The 18,395-nt window shown below is 47.9% G+C and overlaps 3 protein-coding genes across 3 annotated transcripts; all 3 read left to right on the top strand.

Annotated features, from left to right (window-relative positions):
• LOC120665012 (protein ACCELERATED CELL DEATH 6-like) lies at window positions 1-2,768 on the top strand. Its single transcript, XM_039944427.1, has 3 exons — window positions 1-824; window positions 908-1,563; window positions 1,668-2,768. The coding sequence occupies exons 1-3, from the start codon at window positions 44-46 to the stop codon at window positions 2,415-2,417; spliced, it is 2,187 nt and encodes a 728-aa protein (XP_039800361.1). The 5' UTR covers window positions 1-43; the 3' UTR covers window positions 2,418-2,768.
• A 4,540-nt stretch (window positions 2,769-7,308) lies between these two features.
• On the top strand, window positions 7,309-10,765 carry LOC120665011 (protein ACCELERATED CELL DEATH 6-like). The gene is made up of 3 exons (XM_039944425.1): window positions 7,309-8,141; window positions 9,052-9,701; window positions 9,817-10,765. The coding sequence occupies exons 1-3, from the start codon at window positions 7,433-7,435 to the stop codon at window positions 10,555-10,557; spliced, it is 2,100 nt and encodes a 699-aa protein (XP_039800359.1). The 5' UTR covers window positions 7,309-7,432; the 3' UTR covers window positions 10,558-10,765.
• A 1,061-nt stretch (window positions 10,766-11,826) lies between these two features.
• On the top strand, window positions 11,827-15,120 carry LOC120665010 (universal stress protein PHOS32-like). The gene is made up of 2 exons (XM_039944424.1): window positions 11,827-12,870; window positions 14,858-15,120. Exons 1-2 carry the CDS (start codon window positions 12,084-12,086, stop codon window positions 14,863-14,865), a joined length of 795 nt encoding a protein of 264 aa, XP_039800358.1. The 5' UTR covers window positions 11,827-12,083; the 3' UTR covers window positions 14,866-15,120.
• The last annotated feature ends 3,275 nt before the right edge of the window (window positions 15,121-18,395 follow it).

The raw sequence follows: 18,395 nt of genomic DNA, 5'->3' as shown, positions 1-18,395 counted from the left end.
TACACACGCAACGCAACAGCCCCAGAGCTAGCGAGCTAGGGTAATGGGGTCATCAGGTGACGGTCCCGTGTCCTCGAGCTCAGCAGCAGGAGGGGAATGGAAGCTGCTGCTGCAGCTCATCCTGGGCGAGGAGGAAGGGGCGGCGGTGGCGGCGTCGCTGGGCCGTCGTGAGGTCGTCTGCAGCCCCGGGGAGGAGCCGCCCTCCCGCCACGAGATCGTCATCAACGTTCCCGGCGACGAGACCTGCCAAGTCGTCGTCAACGTCAGCCCTGAAGGCCAGGCCACTGCCAGCAGTAAGCAGCATGACACGGGCGTGGTGACGGAGGAGCCGGCCTCCGTGCTCCACGCGGTGGCGGCCGCCGGCGACAGGGAGCGGCACCTCAGGTGCGCGAGCGAGATCCACGGCAAGGCCGGCCACCTGCTGACGACGGCGGCGCCCAGAAGCAAGGGGGACACGCCGCTGCACTGCGCCGCCAGGGCCGGGAACACCCGGATGGTCGCCCGCCTCATGGAGCTCGCCGGGCGCGGCGAGCAGGCGAGGGGCCTCGCGAGGATGCGGAACGCGCGCGGGGAGACGGCCCTGCACGAGGCCGTCCGCTTCGCGCACCTGGAGATGGTGGGCGCGCTGACGAGCGAGGACGGCGGGGGGCCGGAGCTCGCCCAGGTGGACGCGCACGACGGCACCTCGCCGCTCTACCTCGCCTGCTCGCTGGGCCACAGTAAGATTGTCCGGAAGCTTCTGGAGAAAGGTTACAAGGATCCGTCCTGCTCCGGCCCGCATGGACAGAATGCCTTGCACGCTGCTGTCCTACAACACGACAAAGGTTTAGCATCATGAAAGATTTTCTTTTTCTTTTTTTTTTTGACTACTAACTAACACACACGGTTGCTCCCTGCTTACTGGTAGACATGACAGCGTCACTGCTCCACTGGAAACCGGAGCTTGCCAGGCAAAAGGACAGGCAGGATGGGAGCACGCCGCTGCACTTCGCCGCATCAGCGCCGGACATCTCCCTCCAATTCTCGCTCTTCGTTTTCTCGGCGAGCAGCCTGGAGTACTGCTCCATGGGCTTCTACTTCCTGCCTCCGAGATGCCTGACGAGGATATTCGAGTGGGCGAAGCTCCCGCTCCCCCAGCTGCTGGCAGCCGACCCGACCTCGGCGTTCCAGCCGGACGACCACGGGTGCTTCCCGGTGCACGTCGCCGCGTCGGCGGACAGCATGGTGCCCCTCATCATCCTGCTCACGAGGTACCCTACCTGCGCCGGGCTGCGCGACCCCGACGGGCGGACCTTCCTCCACATCGCGGTGCAGAAGAAGAGGTTAAATGTCGTGAGGTTCGTGTGCCGGTGGTGGGGGCGGCCCTACTCCAAGTCGGTGGTGAACGTGCAGGACAAGAACGGGGACACAGCCTTGCACATGGCCGTCCGTGACGGCGAGCTGGACATGGCCAGATGGCTCATCGGGAACAGGCATTCTCAGATAAACCTGCAGAACAACGCAGGGAGAACTCCCATGGATGTCGCCAACGGGGGAGTTAAATCCGGATTTTACTTCGGGCTGGTAAGGGAATCTCTCTCTCTTTCTCTCTCTATCACACACACACACGCGGATGAATGGAATGTGGAATTATAATTTTTGTGTGGTTGTCAAATATAATCTTGCAGACGGCACGTCGTAGGATTCTCAGCATGCTAAACTTCGCAGATGCCGTGAGCGGCAACCGCCGGCGGGATCGGATACCGGAGTACAGCCTCCGTCTCGACGAGGAAACAGAATCCGGGAAGATCAAGGATTTCGCGCAGATCGTGGGCATCGGCTCCGTGCTCGTCGCCACGGCCACATTCGCGGCAGCTCTGACCATGCCCGGGGGCGTGTGGAGCCCCGGCGACGCTGCGGATGCGGGCAAGAAACTGGCCGTCGCGCCCCCGCCGCTGGCCGGGACGCCGGTGCTTACCGGCTCCTACGCCTTCCAGGGCTTCGTGATCTCCAACACTCTGGCGTTCATCTGCTCCACCCTAGCCACCTTCAGCCTGGTCTACTGCGGGGTTGCCGCCGTCGACATCCAGAAGCGGATCGAGCTGGTGGCCTTCTCCCTGGCGCTGCTGCTCTGCTCGGCGCGAAGCTTCAGCGCCGCCTTCGCCTTCGCCCTCTACCTGCTGCTCGCCAATGTGGAGCACGGGACGGCCATTGCGTCCTGCGTCATGACATCTCTCGCGCTGCTCGACGGGCTCTGGTTTCTCATGGCGAGCTTCAACGACATGTCTGCATTTCTTAGGAGGAAGACCAAAGCCACGTTGTTCGAACTGGGAATTGGGTTCCTATTCAACATGGTATATCTCTTCTGGCCCTACCTCGTAATCGCCGGCTTCTTGTCGTATGAGTTCGTGAAAAGGGGAGCCCATGCCCATCACTGAAGCTAAGTAGCCTCTCCACGCAGCAAAGCTCAAGGAAATGGATCCCTTCCGGATTTCCGGTTGAATTCTTTAGTACCAATATAATTTTTCTCTCTGCATAATCCTGGCTTGGTATCTATAGGTTGGCTAAAAACAAGAAATTAAAGCTCCCTCATCGATCCCACCGATTCAAAACGCGGTGTAAGATTTGTATTCAATATTGTACCAATTATATATATCTAGGATCGGAGTTGGGTGTGTTTATCCTTCATCATCCCGCATGTGTTTCATGGGTTTGTAATAAGCACGTGCTGTATCTCCAATAGAAAATTGGGACTCCCTAGTTGTGAAACAAGCCACCATTTTTCTTTACATTGTACCTCTAATATTGTTTTTATGCAACTGTCTAATTTTGCTACCTTTTGACTTGTATATAATTATTTTTTTACTTTTCTAAGTAGAAAATATATGCTATGTGTTCTTTTGGATGTGGAAAAGCTTCTGGCCTCGATCATTCACAAAATCACAAGTGAATATCTACAGCCACTCACATACATGGGCGGATCTACTGATTGTACCCAACAACACCCACCCCTTGATTGTTCTACTGCTGGGAGCATCTTTGAGTTTGTTTCTACTAATTACTTTCTTGCGTATAGCAATTCATACTTAAATTGAGAAGGTGAATTATAACTTTATAAGATTAGATTTACTTATTCACTAAAATATTTTAAAAATTGTTTCATTGGACCACCCTAACTTGAAGTTCTAGATTCGCCACTGCTCACACACGCCACTCAAATTAACAAACATGCATACGCAGACTGCTCTGGCATACACCACCAAAAGATAGAAGTTTAGAACAGACCAATAAAACGAAAGCTAGTTAGCAAGCCTCATTTCTGCTCCTGAAATATACGTTGTGATATAAACCAAGCCAATTCGCCAGGTCACCTAAGCCAATTAGGAGGGGGGTGCCCTTACCAGCCTCATGCCCACATGAGTGTTCGGTTTCAGCCGAACCATAGCTCTAACGGAACCGCACGCTATATGACAGATTCAGCTTGGCTTGTACTCGAGGAGAAGTCTAAGGGGCGAAGCCTTACCCAAACAAAGGACACACAGACTTTAAAAGGAGATAGAGGCCGGGAAAGTTTAAGTCGTTGTATCATCTTGATGTAACCTATCAGCTTAATGAGGACGGGTCCCCATAACTCTGGACTTATGCGTGATTAAGGAAGATGGGACCCGCCAGCCGCATCAGCCGAGCACCGCTGTGGGCCCCCCAGGGACATCTGCCCACGAAGGTGGGCACCCGACTGGAGCGGGCCAGACCTGACCTGGCACATGAAGCCTGGGGGGACGTTTCCTTCCCCTCGAAGACACCTGTCTGGTAAAAAAATCTTTACCAGACGGTAACAGCGCTTCGCCACCAGACTCCATGCAGAGCCCGAGGGGGTGCACGGCTTCCCCGTAAGAACATCATGATTACGGGGATGCCGTGCGCTCAGAGGGTAAGATGATAGGCGGCGGATAACTTATCCCTGAGCTACCCGTCCCATCGACCTGAAGATGGACGGTGGCCGGGACCCACCGTCGTTTACCGTGCCCCCATCGTGGTAAAAGCCAGCGCCACCTCGAGCGACGCCCCGGGATTGACCAGGGTCACCCCGGACCAGGAGGATCCGCGAGACGACCCCGGAGGTCACCACGTGGCTGCGCTCGCACCACCCCGGACGTCCTCAGGAACACCCCGGGAGCGCGAGGACGGTCAAAGGGCCCCAGAACACCCCAGGATGAGAAGACCCACCAGTCAGTGTCTACGGCCACCCCGAACACCCCGAGACTCCCCGAGGTCGCCCCGGTACGCCCCTGACATTGGTGGGGCCCAGAACCTGCTCTGGCGGGCCCGACAAGAAGCCTACCCGCCTGACAGAGGCAGAGCAGCCTGGAAGACGACGTCCACCATACAAAGGGTGTGTTCACACCAGTTAGAGAAGCAACAGAGAAGGCAGATGTAGTCTATAAATAGAAATGTCCCGGCACATGTAAAGAGACCGATCCTTTCGGGACCTAACTCATACACAGATTGCGGGCTTGAGCTTTCCAACTCGGGATCAGCAAGGAACCAATCACAACACACACGGGACGTAGGGTATTACGCCTCCGGCGGCCTGAACCTGTCTAAAAACCACCGTCTCAATCCGCTTTCTTAGGGGAGATCCTTGAGCGGTTTATATCCCTGGCCGAATCTCTAAGCGGGGGTTCCCACGAATCCCTGCTCGCGGTAATCGCCCATTGTCATAACCTCTTGAAATCAATAAAGTTTCCCTTATCCAAAAAAAACAGACTTTAAAAGGAACTTGTCAATTGTCATTAGGGGTGTAAAATGGTACGGATATTTTCCGACCGGGATGGATGGATATTAATTCAGATAGGTTTTCATGGATATCCGAGCACTGTTTTGGATATCTGATATTTAAATCAGATATTAGATTCAGATATAATATACCCAATATCCGGCGCATATCGGATATCTGGTCGGATAATCCGGATAGTCAATTCGGATACTAGATTCACGCGCCGCTGCCCGGCTCGCTAGCGAAGAAGCTGCCCACGTCGCTGTTCAACATTTCGAGTTCAACATTTGGTGCTTCCAATTTCAACATTTTATCTTTACATTTTAACATTTTGAACATCAATTGTTGAACATGTTTGTCTCCCCTGCTCAGCTAATTGGGTTTTGATGTGCTTTTAAAGTTAGGTGCCTTACATAGGAGGTCCCGCCTAAAATGGACTTCTTTTTCCTCTTCTGGCCGTCTGACGAAAGGAAAACACTCCGCTCCCTCTCGCTGACTTGCTGCTCCCGGCCACCTAGAACACCATGAGGGTGCAGGGAGCAGAGGTTTTTTTACCTCACAAGGAGCCGGGGCAGTTGCCCCACCCTGCGGTATGGGGAGCTACGCTAGGTCTTGTTCAGATCCCAAATTTTTACACTAAAAAATGTCACATCAGATGTTTGGACACATGCATGGAGTACTAAATAAAATCTATTTGCAATTTTTTTTGCACGGATGGATTGTAAATCGCGAGATGAATTCAATGAGCCTACTTAATCCATGATTTGCAACAGTGATGCTACAATAATCATCCACTAATTATTAGATTAATTAGGCTCATTAGATTCGTCTCGCGATTTACAACTCATCCGTGCAAAAAATTTTGTAAATGAACTTTATTTAGTGTTCCGAAATAGTAAGGTTCTTTTTTAAAAATTTACGCCAAAAAGATCTAAACACACTCTTATTCACTTCCAGCAAAAAGATAGGACACATAGCTAGCACTAGACATATTTTATGTTAATAAATAATATATCTTCTCAATTTAATATTTTTTATGTTTTTTCTACAAGTGTATGAAACCATATATATTTGGCCTCTCAATTAAATCTGAAGGAGACCTGCGACGTATCCTAAAGGGCTACTTCCTCCGTCCCAAAATACAAAGTCATTCTAGAAATTTTAAGTAAAATGACCATATTTACCCCTATTTGTTACCCATATTTGATAGTAATTGATTCTTACATGCACATGCACTTTCTAAATAGGGTAAAGTGACTTGTTTTTTGGGGACAAATTTTAAATCCCAGAATGATTTGTTTTTTGGGACGGAGGGAGTACGTATTTTTGTGTTCTTCCGGGTTATTCCACTCTTCCGGGTTTTACCTTCAAAACATGCAGCACGCACATGGCGGTAGATGCTTCCTAATCTGGGCCTTTGGGCACTTGGGTTTCCCCGATTGTCTCAAAAGTAGGGCTGGGCGAGATGTCCAATGCTGAATCTAAAAGGGACCGTGAGTTCTCCTCTTCATTTCTTCCCCGGCCGCGGGCTCCCTCCCCCTCCGCGCGCCACCGCCGCGGCCTCCCTCCGCCTCTCGCGCACTGCACCTCCTGCCTCCCTCCGGAGGCCGACGGCCGGCAGATCCACGCCGGATCCGCGGCGGTGCGGCGCGCCCGAGCGGGGCTTCGGCGTTGGAGTGGTGCGGCGGCGCCGCAGGCTGGCGGGGAGGCGGTGCGGTGGCGCCGGATCTGCGGTGGACCGGCGCCCCTGGGCGGGGCTGCGGCGGCAGAGTGGTGCGGCGGCTCCGCAGGCCGGCGGGGAGGCGGTGCGGCGGCTCCGCGGCACCGGATCTGCGGCGGAGCGGCGCCCCCGAGCAAGGCCGCGGCGGCGGAGCGTAAATTTTTGTCAATTTAGTTCGTAAATTTTTCTCCCCTGCTCAGCTAATTTTCTTCATTTTTTGTCAATCTAGTTCGTAAATTTTTCTTTCAAATTTTCTCCCGTCATTTTTTTCATCTTTTTTTCAATTTTTTTCTTGAAATTTTTTCAACCTTTCAAATTTTTTTCTTGAAAATTTTTCTCTCTCTCCAAATTTTTCTTTTTTGATTTTTTTTTGATTTTTTTTCAAGAAATGACAGAAATTTCTAAAAATGTCCGTACGGTCGCCCGTAAACTAGCATGGCCCGGCGAGACGTCGGCGTCGCAACAGCCTGCGAGGCCCAACTCTGACTCTAACGGCCGTTTAAATCGCCACTGAAAGGCTTTGCTTCCATCGTGGCTTTGCTTCGTTGTAGCCATCATCCAACTGGCGCATCTCCTCCTGTACAAGTAAGAATAGATAGACAAAGACCGTGTGTGCATATGTATGGGCAACCACCGTGAGCATCTGGTCCTGCCAATCTGGCATCGTCTCTGTCGGGGCTCATCCACCGGACGCAACGAACATATTTTTATGCAGCAGCGGCAGGAGCAGCAGAAGAAGAATCCAGAGATAAAACAAACTTATCGCCATACGCAATGCATAGCAGCTTTATTGCATGCTGGCCACCTATATATGGATGCTGCTGTAGTCGTCGTCCCCGATCACCCGACGATCGAGCTCCAAGCGCAGGCGCTAGCTAGCTAGCTGATCGCTATCGCAGCAGCACTGAAACTAAAATCCATCTACTGCCGTGGATCAGCCAGCAAAGTCATCAAGCATGGCGCCGCGGAAGCAGTCGACGAGCGAGCTGGCCGCGCGTCGGACCAGCACCATGCTCATGGCCGCGATCACGGGCGACTGCCAGCAGCTGTCGCGGGGAGAGATCCTGGCGGCGGCGCCGGCTCACCACCAAGTCGCCATCGACGTCGTCGCCAGCAGCGACGGCCAGGGGTGCGGCGATGACGCCGCGCTGCTGGAGGCCGCCCGTCTCGCGGAGGGGACGGGCGGCTCCTCCGCGCTCCACGTGGTGGCTGCCGCCGGCGACGGCGACCGCTACCTGGAGAGCGCCCGCGTGATCTGCGGCAGGGCCAGGGGCCTCCTGGGCGCGCCCGACCGCAACGGCGACACGCCGCTGCACCGCGCCGCCCGGGCCGGGAACGCCAGGATGGTCGCGCAGCTCGTCGACCTCGCCGGAGGCGAGGGCGAGGTGAGGGCTCTGGTGCGCGCGCGGAACGGGCGCGGGGAGACGGCCCTGCACGAGGCCGTCCGCTTCGGCCACGCGGAGGCGGGGATGGTCGGGGCGCTGATGGACGGGGACAGGGGGCTCGCCGGCGTGGTCGCGGACGATGGCACCTCGCCGCTCTACCTCGCCAGCTCGTTGGGCCGCCGGAAGATCGCTTGCGTGCTGCATCACAAGGGAGACGGTCTGTCCTACTCGGGCCCGGATGGACAAAATGCTCTGCATGCTGCTGTCATCCACCACAAAGGTGAGTTATCCTTGTTTTCTTCGACGTAATATGTACATATAAAGTATGCTTTTCTTGAATGTGGTCCTATGAAAACATTCAAGTACACACACAAAAGTACTTGTCTCACAAAATTAAAAAAATAAACAGTTGAACACATGCAAGCGGGCACATCGTCTACCACTGAAAAAATAATGTGAAAATTAAGATAATACATTTAGCTTAAAAAGATTCATGCGCTTTGTCGCGTCAAGTACTTCCATGAGACACTTCATTTTTCTATTCTTTTGTTTTAGCTCATAACACTACACTCATAGCTTTATCTTAACAAAAAACACTTTTATAAGTTATATTCATAGGTTTAATCCTATTATAATTTCTATTTTAATTAAATCGTTCTACAATTATTGTATTTTATTTGCAGTAAGCTAAGCGATTGGCATTTTCAGTCAGCACATTGTGTTCCCCTGGTTCTTTTGCTAATAGAGACCCTAATAACTTTTTTCCCCTCCTAGATACTATGGTTTTTCAATATTTTTCATTCAAGTTGTATGATTCATGAATGAGTACAACACTAACACTTCATTAGAACATGTGCAACCAATAATTCATTGTTCAATTTGGTAGTTAATGAGTTTTTTACAGAAACAATGGTGGAAGTTCTTTTAAGTCAATGACACACCAGCAAAAAGATCGATACTTGTTGTGTATCACAGGACTATTTATTCCAACTTCGGTTTCATCTATTTTGAGTAAATCAAGGCACGGTAGCGTGAAACTGTTTTGTAAGCCCGGACTAAAATAAACTGGAAGCCGAGTGAAGCTAATTTTTTAATTATGAAATTAAAGTTCTATACAATTGAATATTATGATAATTTTGTTTTCATCTGCTCCCTTTGTCTAATAATGCGCAACGTATTACAAACTGCAGGAATAGCAAAGTTGCTGCTGGGGTGGAACAAGGACCTTGTCCGCCAAAGAGACATCAACGGGAGCACACCGATGCACTTCGCCGCATCAGCAGCAGACCCGGCGTTCTTCCAATTTACAAACTTCGTTTTCACCACGAGCAACTTCGAGAGCCATTTCTTGGGCTCCTACCTCCTACCTCAGGGGTGCATGACAAGGTTCTACGAGTGGAGGGGGCTCCCGTTCCCCCTGCTGCTCAACGCCGAGCCATCGCTAGCGTTCCAGCCGGACATCCACGGGTCGTACCCGGTGCACGTCGCGGCGTCGGCGGAGAGCATGGTGGCCATCATCGTCCTGCTCACGAGGTACCCCGGCTGCGCCGGGCTGCGCGACGCCAGGGGCCGGACCTTCCTCCACGTCGCCGTCGAGAGGAAGCGGTTCCACGTCGTCAAGTTCGTGTGCCACTGCTCGCGATCTTTCAAGCCGATGCTCAACGTGCAGGACGAGGACGGGAACACCGCCCTGCACCTGGCTATCAGTCAGGGGGAGCTGGACATCTTCAGGTGTCTCGTCAGGAACCGCAACGTCAAGATAAATCTGCAGAATAACCAGGGGAACACTCCCATGGATCTCGCCCTGGGGAAAGTCCGCTCGGGATTTTACTTCGGACTGGTAATTACTAATTACTACTCCTAGAAGTATATCTATCTTTGCGTTAACCACGATTGATTTGTTGTTAGAATGATGAGAAGTAACTTTTTTTTGGGTTGATTCTTGCTTGCTGCAGACTGCACCTCGGAGGATTCTCGGCATGCTAACCTTCGCGAATGCACAGACATCCAGTGGCAACCGCCGTCGCGATCAGATGGAGGAGTACAATCCAGGTCTAAACGAGGACGAGGAATCGAGCAAGATAAAGGACTTCGCGCAGATCGTGGGCATCGGCTCCGTGCTCGTCGCGACGGCGACGTTCGCGGCGGCCATAACCGTCCCCGGGGGCGTCAGGACCCCCGACGACGTGGCGGCGGCGAAAGGCGGCGTCGCCTCGCCACCCGCCGGGACGCCGGTGCTCACCGGGAAGTACGCCTTCGACGGGTTCGTGGTCTCCAACACGCTGGCGTTCATCTGCTCCACCCTGGCCACCTTCAGCCTCGTCTACTGCGGGGTCGCTGCCGTCGACATCCAGCGGCGGTTCAAGCTGGTGTCCTTCTCCCTGGCGCTGCTGCTCTGCGCGGCGCGGAGCTTCTGCGCCGCCTTCGCCTTCTCCCTCTACCTGCTGCTGTCTCCGGTGGAGAAGGGGACCGCCATCGCGGCCTGTGTGATGACGTCGCTCGCGCTGCTCGACGGGCTCTGGTTCCTGATCACGAGCTTCCATGACACGACGGTCCTCCTCAGCAGAAGCGCTAATCTGACGTTCGTGAAGCTTGGTACCGGATTCGTCGCCAACATCATATATCTCTTCTGGCCTTACCTCGTGATCTTCGGTTATATGTCCATTGATGATCTAAAAAACCTAGGGGACTTTTAAGTTTAAACTGAGTTGAACTCTCTACATACTTTTGCAAGCAGGAGGATTAGAGGAATTGACTTAAAAAGATGGCCTAAGAAGAACTTTGCAACTGGAGTTGCTGTGTTATCTTTCATCATCCTTATTTGGTTCATGGAATCTGTAAGCATCAGTTGTATTTTTAAAACAACTATATTACATGTAATTTAAAGAATTTTTATTTTCTTCACATGCATTTTGTTTAAATATAAATTTCTCATTAAAAAACACGGTGGAACAATATGCATGTGTCTTCTACGTGAGCATCAGGAGGAAGTTCCAAGCCAGCCCTACTTCACAAAAGTTTCATTGAAATTCTCCTTAGAGATTTTGAAAATGGTATAGCTAAATTCGTCTTTAATAGTAGTTTCAAAGTATCTTACATTTGTTATATTTTAAACACTGGTGCTATGTTGCTGTCTGAAATGACAGATAAGTTTGTCATAACTTTTCAGATTCAATATAACAATTGACTTCATGAGAGAAGTAATTCTCTAGATTAAATTTCGGGTATAGTTGCTTCGGTGGTGAACAGTTTTCGTCACTGTAGAACCCGAATTCGTAGTAAAAGTCGTTTAGTGACGAATTAATGACGAATTCAGAAAAATCGCATTAAGCTAGGTGTCCCGTGACAAAACGTCAAAAAATGTTTGTGACGAGCGTGAGATGAGGCGGGTCGGGTGGAGGGATAGATGGTTGAGATTGAACGAAAAGCCGATCTAACGGACGAGAGATGAAGCTGAGATAGCGATAGATAGAGTCATTAAGACATGCTCGATCAGAGTTTGTCCCCGCAAATTCACGTGATTTGCAGCCAAAACCCTCGCCGTCTCTCTTGCCTCCCATGTCTCTCCCCCTCCCTGTCCTGTCGCCCTCCCCGTGGTCAACCAATCTCAGTGAAAATTATGAGAGTGTTATGAGTATTAAATTTAATAATGTGACAGAAGAGAGAAGAGAGAGTGTCATGGGATATGAGAGAAGTATCATCACCATGACACTCCTCTAGCTCGGTTATCTAGTTTACAGTCTAGATAATCGTGCGATGCACTCTTTCATTGAGACTGGCCTTAGATTGAAGGTTGATGTAACTTGACTTGATTCGAGAAGCCGTGTCAAAAACTAGAGATATAACAAAAGACCCGAATTCATTCGGGTCAAAAACTAGTAGAGAGAGCTTATCGATCTCGATGAGGCTGCCCTAACATTTCATTTGCGAAAAAGCGACAAGAAAGCGCAGGCGGTCGGCAGCCACGTGTATCGTCGCCACCGTCCGTTTCCCAAATCCAACTTCATCACTACTCACTGACAAACCACGCTCACCGGAGCCCACTCCACTGGTCGCTGTCTCCGCAAATCCGCGTCATTTGCAGCTAAAACCCTCGCCTCCCCTGCCCTCTCCCCGTGATCAGATCGAGCGCAGGCCAGACTCGATTCGATTCGAGCCCCCGCGGCCGGAAGGATTCGGAATCTCGCGGGCCAGAGGAGGAACCCCCGTAGGCGAATCGGCGATGGCGACCCACCCGGCCTCCCCGACCGCCGGCGACAGGTCGCCGTCCGGGCCGCCGCCGGTGCGCCTGTCCGCGGCGCAGGCGGTGGCGGCGATCCAGCCCACCTCGCCGCGGTACTTCTTCTCCTCGCTGGCCGCGGTCTCCGCCGCCGCGTCCTCCCCGCACCGCCGCATCGGCATCGCCGTCGACCTCTCCGACGAGTCCGCCTTCGCCGTCAAGTGGGCCGTCCAGAACTACCTCCGCCCCGGGGACGCCGTCGTGCTGCTGCACGTCCGCCCCACCTCCGTGCTCTACGGCGCCGACTGGGGCTCCATCCCGGTCTCCGTCGACGACGACCCCGACGCCGACATCGCCGAGGGCGCGGCGCGCGCCGCGGCCTCCGAGGAGCCCGAGGAGGCCAAGAAGAAGCGGGAGGAGGACTTCGACGCCTTCACCTCCACCAAGGCGCAGGACCTCGCGCAGCCGCTCGTCGTTGCGCAGATCCCCTTCAAGATCCACATCGTCAAGGACCACGACATGAAGGAGCGCCTCTGCCTCGAGGCCGAGCGCCTCGGCCTGTCCGCCTTGATCATGGGCAGCCGCGGCTTCGGCGCCTCGCGCAGGGTCGGGAAAGGGAGGCTCGGGAGCGTCAGTGACTACTGCGTGCACCACTGCGTCTGCCCTGTGGTGGTTGTGCGCTACCCGGATGATGCTGCGGGAGCTGGTGCTGGCGACGCCTTCGGGGATGAGCTGCGCCCGGTGCCTGAAAATGAGCCTGTGTATCATGAGGCACCAGAGGCGCAGAAAGGTCCGCCCCTTTGCTTAATCTTCCACGTGTTCCATTTGTTTGCCAATAGGTTTTCTATGAAATAGGTGATGAAATAATTTGGCATTGGAGTGTATCGATGGGCATTGGAGTGTATCTATGAAATAGCTGCAAACTAGCACATTGCATCATATGAATAACGCTAGTTAGTAACAAAGCCTAATCTACATTGGTTTGCTTTTGTCTTCATATCGTTAGAAGTACCAGTCCGAATAACCAACATTCATCTATTTCTGAGTACCATCCGAATGATCAACCTTAATCTATTTCTGGCCGATAGTGTCATCTGAGTGTACTGATGGTAAGGATAGGACATTGCATTAGAAGTGTTGAACTAATCCAGCAAGAAATTTCCCCTAGAATGTTTCATACTTATTTTGTTGATACGGGTGAGTACCTGCCCTTGTCTCATAGCTATCCAGTAGACATAACTTTCTCATTTTGACTTGACAACAAGTTCAAGAAAAAAAAACAATTAACCGACAGCTATCACGTAGACGCTTGAGATGTTTATAAGAAGAAAACAATCATAACCTGGTAGAATTCCCTGATCACAAAAATGACCACCTATATAACTGTGAACATAGTGTGTGAAATTATGTCAACATGGTTCTTTCTTGATCTGACATTTGTTTCAATATCTGATTGATTTGTAGTTCTGTAAATGTTTTAGGACAGAAAAATGCTAACAATTGCACAATTGAGCATTGTAAAGTTATTTTTGGCATAGTGAGGAAGAATGAACTGATATACTGCATTATTATCAAAACTTATTTTTCTAGGACATAGTGAGGAAGAATGAACTGATATACTGCATTATTGGCATGTAAAGTTTAGCTCATTGGGAGAGAAAAAGAACAGCTAGATGTCTTTGTTTTAATTTCCTGCATGCCATTGTATTATGAAACCATTCTCTGAAGAAGCTAAACTCTGCGATGAGTACATACTTATAAGTTTGCAAAAGCTTGTCTGCTATTTGGAAGAAGCTTGAGGCTTATGTGATTAAGTAGCTTATTTTCCTGATAGACTTACTTATATGGTAAGTCTAATCTATGGCTAGCTAGTCCTGAGATATTGAGCTGGAGCTTTGGCTCTGCTCCACCATCCCAACGTCACAGGCAAGCGCGATAGGTGGATTCATGCTAAAATATGATGGATTGAAGCTCTGTGTATTATTATGTGCACTCTTTTAAGTTTTAACTTGGCATATGAATATGGTCAACTCTTGAATTCAGCCTTCCAAGATATTCCAAAGAAGGCTAATTTTAGCTTTTAAAATAATAGCTGCACTATGCACATTATTGTCTTTTGTTTGCTGTTAGATCTTTTACGATTCAGATCATATCATGTTCTCTCATTTACGAAAAAATTGCATTCGTAAGGCTCCATGCCCACCATTTCAGCAAACACTTCTTCCTCACAGCTTCATTTGTGTAGGTTGTATTATTTGGTCTTCGCAGTTACTGAACAAATGTTGGAGTAATAGATGTAGTTACCAAGATGCATAAGCATGGAAACATCTACATGCAGCATCTCTAGTCCCACATGAAAGTGAAATTGCCTGCTTGACTAACCTCAGTGCTATCTTTCATCAGACCTTCAAGTTTAAAGTGAACATCTACATTAAGAACCTACTGACACGCAAGAAACTGTTTCCTTTAATGCTAAATCCTATAATTCAGCTTGGATACCAGAAAACAAAAGTTATTCCAAACACAAAATGTTGTCACTCATATTCTGCATCCTGCTGCAGCATGCTCCATGTTTCATCAGTTCCAGTTTCATTGGCATTGTAAAAGCTGCACCTTAACATTTTCAGGCCAACTATTTCAAGCTCATGTTTCTTCTTTCCCTGCTTTTCCTTAGTTGAGGCATTGGCGGTGCCTGTTTGATTGACAAGTTGTTCACTACTTGCACATTATAATGCTTGGACCACGCCTTGATGTTTGTTCTCCTCGTCTGTTCGCAGAGAAATGAGGGAAGAGCAGGGCACCTGGCAACGAGGGAGAAAGCGGAGGCCTTCACGTCGGCAGCCCTTGTGTACCATGAGTGTCCAAAGCTTGTGGGAGTGTCCAAAGCTTGTGTGGCCACCCACCCATGCTCCTCTGCAACGTTGCGTATTTACCAACCAGAAAACTGTAGATCGTGGACGAGTCCCCCTCTGTTTTTTACCCTCTTTTTGCTTCGTGACATGTTTCGTGTGTGCTAGTAAAATGAAAGACTGTTGCTGCATGCGTGGGTAGCTCTTGTGTGTTTCTGCTTGGCTCTCTGCTAGTATATTCAGGAAGACAAATGGAGCAGTAGAACTCGGTGACACGCAGATGGATACGACAGCGTGGTCAGTTTCCGTGGTGCGGCACATTTTGGCTTCGACGACACACATGGAGTAGGCTGTAGGCAACTCGACACCTTGCTATCCAAACGTCACGGTGGCCGGGGTCGCCGTGAAAAAAAGCTCTACGAGGTGACGCTCACCGGCATTAGCGTCGTCCGGCATACCCCCGTCGACGCTCCTGTCCATGTCCGCTCATGGACTCCGGCAGTACGTGACTCCGAAATACCGCAAGTATTGGCAATCACGTTTGCATAGTACTTCCTTCATTACAAATTGTAAGTCAATTCAACTTTCTAGGAGCGTTAGAGAGTCAAAATATTTATAAATCTTTACAACAAATTACTAATATTTATATACTTCCATATTATTGGTGCTGTAAATTTTTAATTTTTTTATCTTTCTTCTATAATTTTGATCCACATAAAAATAGTATGACTGGCCTTCAAGTCCATGCCCATCCCTCTCGACCACCCGAGGCAGCAGAATAGGCGCCACCGCATGCCACTGGTGGCGCCTGTTCTAGTTTTGTATTATTTTTTTCAAAATGAGATCTAATTTTTTCAAAATGAGATCTAATTTTAGAGAATTAGTATAAAATTTTAAACAAAAGAGGGTTGGAGGGGCACCTGTCACCAATTTGCACCCTTAGGAAAATACAAAGTTCTTAAACAATTAGGGGGTGCCGCCATCGGATTTTGTAATGTCCCTATCCCTATCTAATAAAACAAATTAATGGCAAATCAAAAGGATGAAATCACATAAGGATGAAATCAAAACTAGCTACTGAATTTTAATCAAATATAATGCTCGGACAAGTGATAGATTTTACTCGTGAAACCTGGCAACCAGATAAGTAGGTAGTACCCAATCAGCTTAATGGTCCTTGATAATGTAAATGAGAGGATCATTTTTGGAAACCTGAACAGCATGTAGGTGAATTTAGATCACTCAGCATATGATTTTTGCCCCCCTCCCCCCACCCACCGCACCCCAATGTAGATGCGGTGTTTTACTTCTACACGGTTTACCATCTGAGCAACTTAGTAGATTACCTATCTCTCGTACCCTATGTGTTTTCTCTCTGCATCGTCAATAACATATGGAAAAAGTTTATATAACCCCCTTAACTATTGGACCCGGACTACTTAACCCCACAAACTACAAAATCGATTATTCTACCCCTAAACTTTCCAAAACTGGCCAAATAAACCCCCCCAATGCGGTTTTGAAGGGTGGTTTTGTCTTTTTTTTTTATTTATTTCAGCTGAATCTTTGAAAAATCATATAAAAATTCAAAAATTGAAAATCAAATTTTGTTGAACTCTACATGAGTAGATCCACACATAAACATATAATATAGTTTGCTTTCATACAAGTTTTTGTCGTAGATTTAGATAGATTAAATTGCACCCATCATACAACAACTTGGCAGATGGGTGTAAATAGGTCCAACAACTTGTAAAGTGCTCAATTTAGTACAATAACTTGATAGCTAAGTGCAGATTGATCTAACAACTTAGAAAATATTTAATTTAGTATAATAACTTGGTAAATTGGTGCATTCACAGTCCAAACATTACACGACAATATATTTGCTAACGTCAAGTCACAATAAAGAGTATATTCACGTCGAAATGTATTATTTGACTGTAGATTTTTGTGTCGCAATGGACACCAATAATTTTATACTCAGAATAAATTAATTATGGTTTTATTAAAAATAATATATTATTTAACCACCAATACAACAGCAACATATTAAGCAAAGTAGATGAACGTCAATAATTCTTAAATTTTATAAATGCAAATTATTGATGGTGATCGGTTGTTGCTTTTCAACTATGTACAATTTTTTATTAGTTCAAATGCAAACAAATTTTAGAGTTACACCATTAGCATCACTCAAACACTGAAGTCGATAAGAGAGACCTTGAAACCTTAGGTTTCTTCTGCGCTTCTGCTCATGTATTCAACAATGCTCATGTTTGTTTCTGTTTATTTAGCTCATTTTTCCGTTCTAACGAATATATGAGACTTTAAAAATATATGTACCAAGCTCCTAAAAGGTATCAATAGTTTGTATCAACGTATTGGGTTTTTTAGTTTAATGGTGCATATAATCAAACATATCATAAACATTGAGGGTGAATTTTTTAATATTGAATATCAAATTAAATAGTTTTAATTAAAATTAAATCACTATACAAAAATAATTAATGTAAAGACATAAGATTAATTTTCTAAACAGTGAGGGTTTTTATCCTGGCCAAAAAAATTGCCACGCAGGCGCAGACAAAAGTCAATGGTCAAATAATACTTAATACTTTATCCTAACATGAATATACTCTTTATTGAGACTTTGCGTTAGTTACATTGCCGTGTAGTGTTTGGACTGTGAATGCACATATTTGCCAATTTATTGCATTAAATTGGGCATTTTACAAGTAGTTGGACCGATCTGCACCCACCTGTCAAGTTATTGCACTAAATTGATCATTTTACAAGTTGTTGGACAAATTTGCACCCACTTGACAAGTTGTTATATGGTGGGTGCAATTTACTCATTTAGATATATGTTTTTTCTGCAATTAAATAGAATAATTCATAGCTGCATTTTTCATGGTCTAATTGTGGTGAAATTTTTATGGTGGGCCAACTATTGTACGCTTGAACTCTAGTAAAAACTTCATACTCAATGGATCATGTGTACCTTTGTTATAAATTTATTTATGTTCATGCTGGTTAAATTTATATAAATCTATAACTGAATTATACATGATCCAATGAGTATGAAATTTTTACTAAAGTTCAAACATACAATAATTATCCCACCACAAAATTTCAGTATAATTTGACAATGAAAATTGCATATATGAATTATTTCCATTAATTGCAAAAAAGTATAGATCTAAATCTACAACAAAAAATTTATACTAAAGCGTACCATATTATATATTCACTATGTAGATCTACTAATGTAGAGTCCAACAAAATTTAATTTTCAATTTTTAGATTTTTTATGATTTGTTATAATTTTTCAAAGATTCGGCTGAAATAAATAAATAAAAAAGACAAAACCATCTGTCGGTGTTTACCGCCAAGCCTGCTCAGGGATACCCTTAGCAGTAGGGTTTGTAGGTAGGGATCGACGGCTCTGGAACTCGATGGTACA

Source organism: Panicum virgatum, chromosome 3N (genome assembly GCF_016808335.1).
Source record: "Panicum virgatum strain AP13 chromosome 3N, P.virgatum_v5, whole genome shotgun sequence".
Classification (NCBI taxonomy): Eukaryota; Viridiplantae; Streptophyta; class Magnoliopsida; order Poales; family Poaceae; genus Panicum; species Panicum virgatum.
This window is presented reverse-complemented; position numbering and strand designations above follow the sequence as displayed.